Source organism: Ascidiella aspersa, chromosome 2 (genome assembly GCF_963924565.1).
Source record: "Ascidiella aspersa chromosome 2, kaAscAspe10.2, whole genome shotgun sequence".
In the NCBI taxonomy this organism is placed as follows: Eukaryota; Metazoa; Chordata; class Ascidiacea; order Phlebobranchia; family Ascidiidae; genus Ascidiella; species Ascidiella aspersa.
In genome coordinates this window covers 27724465-27730187 of record NC_139448.1, presented here as the reverse complement: position 1 = coordinate 27730187, position 5723 = coordinate 27724465, and the positions used below count along the sequence as shown (strand labels likewise).

Genomic DNA, 5723 nt, shown 5'->3' with positions numbered 1-5723 from the left:
CATAGTCGGGACAGCTTCGACATGTTTACATTGATAAATAACATATCGCGTGTATAAAGGGACACAATTATAAAGGGACACAAATGAACTGGACAAAATCTGTGTTGTTAGGAGTAAAGTTAAATATATTTACCAATGCGTCATATTGTAGGTATGGGCCGTTTATATTTAATAAATCCTGGTGGAAAATTATGTTGGAATCTATAAGTGATGGCATGAAAAAAACATTTGAGTTGTACTTTACTTTTTTGTTCAGCCAGAGCGGACGGCTGTTTGACTTTGTATCTATGATTTCAAGGAGTTGTTTACACGCCGTTATTGCGCAACGTAATGTTCGCATAGGGAGTATACGCCTTGTAATTGAATTGTTTGTTCCTATGTTCCCGTTAAGAAGCGCTTCCAATCTGTTACCTTGGATAAAGGGGCCTTCGATTTGTTTCCAATCCGCTTCCGCGTTTTCGTCGAGTAGTGTATAGATCCATTTTGTATGTAAGGCTAACAAGTAATTATCTATATTGATTGTTGTGTTTTCAATCACGTTTGCGCCTTGCTTCTTTACAGAGTCCAAATAAGCACAGTTTGTTGTAACTTAAGTTGTATTCAGTCGAAATCAGTAAAATGGAATGGTCACGTAGTAGTAAGTGAACAGCCTTTTATAGGCTCACGAAGTAATTACAAACACACCAATTACATTCCTGCAGTAGGCACAAATCAAGGGGGTACACACACACAACGCATACCAATTAAAATAACACAAGAATGCCTCGAGCCGCGTGCTCGGGAATAGCGCGGCCAATAAAATAACACAAGAATGCCTCGAGCCGCGTGCTCGGGAATGGCGCGGTTGCGTTCCACAACACCTCCCCTTTTAAATTATTGTCCACCCAGAACACCGTAGCCGAACCTCCTCGGCTGTAGACGTTGTCTCTTCGAGCGACGGGGATTGTCGGGACCAAACCTCGGGGAATCAGGAGGAGTAGGTGAGGATGATGCCGGTATATGAGTGGACGGGACCAGGGGAATATGCTCTGACGGACATGAAAGTTCAGGCTCACCCGGGTCATCGTCTTCATTAGGGTATCTAGGGCGAAGTTGGTCAAGGTGACGTCTCCAGATTGGACCACGAGGAAATACTCTCACGTTAAATGTTCTACTCCCACAGCATTTAACAATAGTGGCAGGAACCCATCTTTTCGAACCATCGTGTCTAGATCCAAAATATTGCGCGTAACATGGATCACCATTTCGAAAACTAATACGCACTGGTTTGTTGTTCTTCGACACGGAATTTTGTTGCTGGCGTTGCAAGACATGTGTAGGTGATGGTACCATCGTGTCTATGAGCGATCGAATTTGTCGAGCGTTAAGTAGCTCGCTCGGGGAGAAACCGCTAGAATTTGGGGTTCTTCGGTACTGAAGAAGAAACTCCTGTAAAGCTTCTTTCGGGGGTTTCTCTGACTTCTTCATTGCCTTTTTGAACGTTTGAACTAGCCGTTCGGCGGCGCCATTTGTGGACGGGTGATAAGGCGCACCCGTTAGATGAACAATACCCCTCTGCCGGCAGAAATCCTGGAACTCGGCAGAAACGAAAGCCTGCGCGTTATCTGAGACGATAGTGTGTGGATAACCAAAATGTGCAAAGTCTTCTTCGAGCAAGTTCATGGTCGCCTTGGACGTCATCAATGAAGTAGCATGAATGCACGGGTACTTGGAATAGGCGTCGATCATGAGCAACCAATTGCTCCCCAAGAAATTCACAGCATGGTCGATGTGAACACGACTCCATGGTTTTTCGGGAATCATCCATGGATGGACAGAAGGTTTAGTAGGAAGGTTTTGCTGTTCCCCGCATATGGAACATTTTCGGCAAAGATTCAGAATATCGTCATCAATGTTCGGCCAGTACACTGCAGACCTAGCCAACTGCTTCATCCTTTGGATGCCAAAGTGACCTTGGTGAAGTAGTTGTAGAACGTGCTGTCGTAGCTTTTGCGGAATAACCAATCGAGTTCCATAGAACAGACAACCATGAGAAACTGTCAATAAATCAGCAGACCTGCGAAACTTTGCAGTTGGGTCATTTGAGGAAAAAGTTGTTGGCCAACCGTGTTGGACAAAACGCATGACTCGGGAAAGAACATCATCTTTTCCGGATTCCTTCTTCATGGTGTTGGGGTCTGTGGGCTGGACTTGACGACTTAGCGTAGTGATGGTGCAAACAGTGTCGACATCATCTGTAGTTTCCTCTTTGTCAAAATAGGCATCTTCCCCTTCTGGTAACCGGCTGAGTGCATCGGCGTTCTGGTGACTGGCGGTCTTCCTGTACTCGATTTTGTATTTAAACTGACCAAGGAAAAGCGCCCATCGTGCTAACCGATTTGCCGCAAGTGGAGGAGTTGGCTTTGTAGGACCAAAAAGTGCCAACAGTGGCTTGTGGTCGGTGACAAGAATGAATTCACGACCAAAAAGATACTGGTAAAATTTCTTCAGTGCGAAGATAATTGAAAGAGCCTCTTTTTGAATTTGGCTGTAGTTGCACTGACTGGAGGAGAGCAACTTTGAGACATTGGCAATTGGCCTTTCGCTTCCATCCGAATAGCGATGAAAAAGTACGGCACCAATGCCCACATTTGACGCATCACAAGATATCCCAATAGGAAGAGAGGGATCAAAGTAAGTTAAAACATTGTCAGAAGACAGCCATGTCTTCAATTGACTGAAAGCTTTCGATTCTTCGTTATTCCAACTCCAAAGAACTTTGTCTCGAGTCAGACGATACAGAGGTTCAGCAATGGAAGAAAAACTTGGTGGCAAAAATTTACTATAAAATTGAACCGACCCAAGAAACGAACGTAGTGCCGATGCGTTTTTCGGTGCAGGCATATTGAGCACAGCATCGAGTTTGGAAGCTTTTCTGATGCCGTCTTTATGAAGTAAATGACCCAAGTATTCAACTGTGGGTTGTGCAAACTTGCATTTCTCCAAACGACAGCGAAGCCCCTTCTCACTTAAACGTTGAAGCAATTGACGGAGATTGTTTAAGTGATCTTTTGCCGATGAACCGCTGACAAGTAAATCATCAAGATATACAGCCACTCCTGGAAAATCTTGCGTCAGTTCGTCCATAATCTGTTGAAAGTATCCCGGAGCCGAGGTGATGCCAAACGGTAATACATTTTGCAGCAAGACACCTCGGTGAGTGCTCAACGCCAACCTTTTCCGGCTTTCAGGACCTAGACGTATTTGGTTGTACGCATCAGCAAGATCGATCTTTGTGAAACCAAATCCTCCTCGAAGTTTCTGCATCAAAGTATCTGGAAGAGGTAGTGGATGTCGATGGAGTGCCAATTGGGGATTTACCGTGGCTGAATAATCCCCGCAAAGTCTTAGCCGTGGCCTGTTGTGAGTTGACAACGGTGCTTTTCGAACAGGAACCACCGGTGTACCCCAGTCATTGAACTTGACTGGAGTCCAGATTCCTCGGGCAATTCCTGCGTCATATTCACGGGCAACATCTTCTTGTAGCGCAAATGGCACAGAACGGTGCTTAAAGAAAACCGTTTAGCCTCGGCTTGAAACTTCACTTCAAGCTCTAAACCTTTCAAGCAACCCAGTTCAGGTTTGAAAATGTCTTTAAACTCGTTGCAAAGACCTCGGCAAGCATCTTGTAAAGGCAGATAGAGTTGGTCGCCCGAAGTAACAACGGAATTCACGCAATCTTTGGAAAAGGATTGATGCAGTATGTCGTCAACCGAAATCTCCAAAGAACATATGGCATTGCGACCAAGCAAATTTAAGCATGGAACTTTCGTGACAAAGAAATCTTGATCAAAGACTCGACCACCATAAGTAGTTGGCGTCGTAAACATACCCAACAAAGGCACTGGGTGCTCTGTCGCAGAATTAAAACGTCGATCAGGAGCGCGAAGCTTAGGCGACCCGATTCTCTTCCAATCGTGGACAGACAAGAAATTTCCACTGGTTGCTGTATCCAGCTCAAATTCGCAAAATTTGCCAAAAAGTGACACCACAACCTTCAACTTGTGTAGTGGGGAACGAGTGGAAATTAAAAGGGGAGGTGTTGTGGAAATTGACTTCAGCAAATGAACATTCGTCATCGAATTAACCACATCGGACTTCTTCTTACGGCAAGCATCTTCAGTATGACCTATACGATTGCAATATCGACACGTCGCATTCTTGTGACGGCAAACCGGCGCAAAATGACCAGTTTTCCCACATCGATAACACCGGGCAGCTTCTTTGGGCTTCTCATTCGGTGCGGATTTTGTAAACTGCTTCTTGGATCCGCGCACCTTACGCACAGAACCGCTCGTCCCATAGACGGTTTCCTTGGCAACTTGCGCCGCATCCTCCGTCTGCATGGCAACCTCAATCGCACGAGAGAAAGTAAGTTCATCTGACTGGAGTTTGAACATGGCCTTCAACACCGCTTCATTGGATATTGAACAGATGAACCTGGTTCGTAAAGCTTCATCCAACGGATCTTTGATAGAGGTGAAATCGCAAGTAGCAGCATCGTGACGAATACGGGCGGCTAATTCTTGTACCGTTTCACCTGGCTTGCGCTGCATGTTGCTCCAAAACCGAAACCTTTCGCGAATAATAAAACGCTTGGGATCAAATTGATCTTTCATGAAGCCTTCAATCTCATTCATTGTTAGAACGTTGACGTCTTTCGCTGGCGAACTTTGTCCTGCCAAATTGGACAGCAGCTTGTAAGTTGTCGTGGTTTGGTTCGTTAAAAACACTTGGGCAACCCTCTTCTCGGATATTGCATGAGCCTTCACAAATGTTGAGAAGCGAGACCAGTAGTCATCCCACAATTCTGTCGTAGAATCAAAGGGGTTAAAGCTAGGTGCAGCAACATTAGAATTGGTAACAGCGGGACCAGAAGACTTTTCCAACACAGATAGGATAAGATTCATTTGCTCTTCATGCTGTCGTTGTTGCTCTTCATGCTGTCGTTGTTGCTCTTCATGCTGTCGTTGTTGCTCTTCATGCTGTCGTTGTTGCTCTTCATGCTGTCGTTGTTGCTGTTTCATCTGCTTCTGCATCGTCTCCAATAGCTTCTCCATATTGACACAAACGTTGAGATTGAAACAAGTCGTTCAGTTGACCGATCCCATCCTCGTCGCCAAAAACTCTGTTGTGTTTTCAATCACGTTTGCGCCTTGCTTCTTTACAGAGTCCAAATAAGCACAGTTTGTTGTAACTTAAGTTGTATTCAGTCGAAATCAGTAAAATGGAATGGTCACGTAGTAGTAAGTGAACAGCCTTTTATAGGCTCACGAAGTAATTACAAACACACCAATTACATTCCTGCAGTAGGCACAAATCAAGGGGGTACACACACACAACGCATACCAATTAAAATAACACAAGAATGCCTCGAGCCGCGTGCTCGGGAATAGCGCGGCCAATAAAATAACACAAGAATGCCTCGAGCCGCGTGCTCGGGAATGGCGCGGTTGCGTTCCACAACATTGATCATGCCTGTCCCCCAATTTGCAATACTCGCACTCAAAGTCTCTCTTTTCACCCTCTCCCATTTGGACCCCCATAAAAATGTAAAGAGGATTCGTTTAAATTTGGAGATAAAGCATTTTGGTACACTAACCGGGACAACACTGATTTTAAAGGGTAAAATTGGGATTATGAGGCTCTTAATTACTGTTGTTTTTCAGAGGAGCGAGAGATCT

The 5723-nt window shown here is 45.0% G+C and overlaps 1 protein-coding gene across 1 annotated transcript; it reads right to left on the bottom strand.

Moving 5' to 3' along the window:
* Window positions 1-3386: 3386 nt before the first annotated feature.
* On the bottom strand, window positions 3387-5099 carry LOC146164648 (uncharacterized). The gene has a single exon (XM_083380782.1). The coding sequence runs from the start codon at window positions 5097-5099 to the stop codon at window positions 3387-3389; it is 1713 nt and encodes a 570-aa protein (XP_083236908.1).
* Between the last annotated feature and the right edge of the window lie 624 nt (window positions 5100-5723).

Excerpts from the sequence above, each read along its gene's own strand:
- LOC146164648 (XM_083380782.1), bottom strand. The coding sequence starts at position 5,099 with ATGGAGAAGCTATTGGAGACGATGCAGAAGCAGATGAAACAGCAACAA.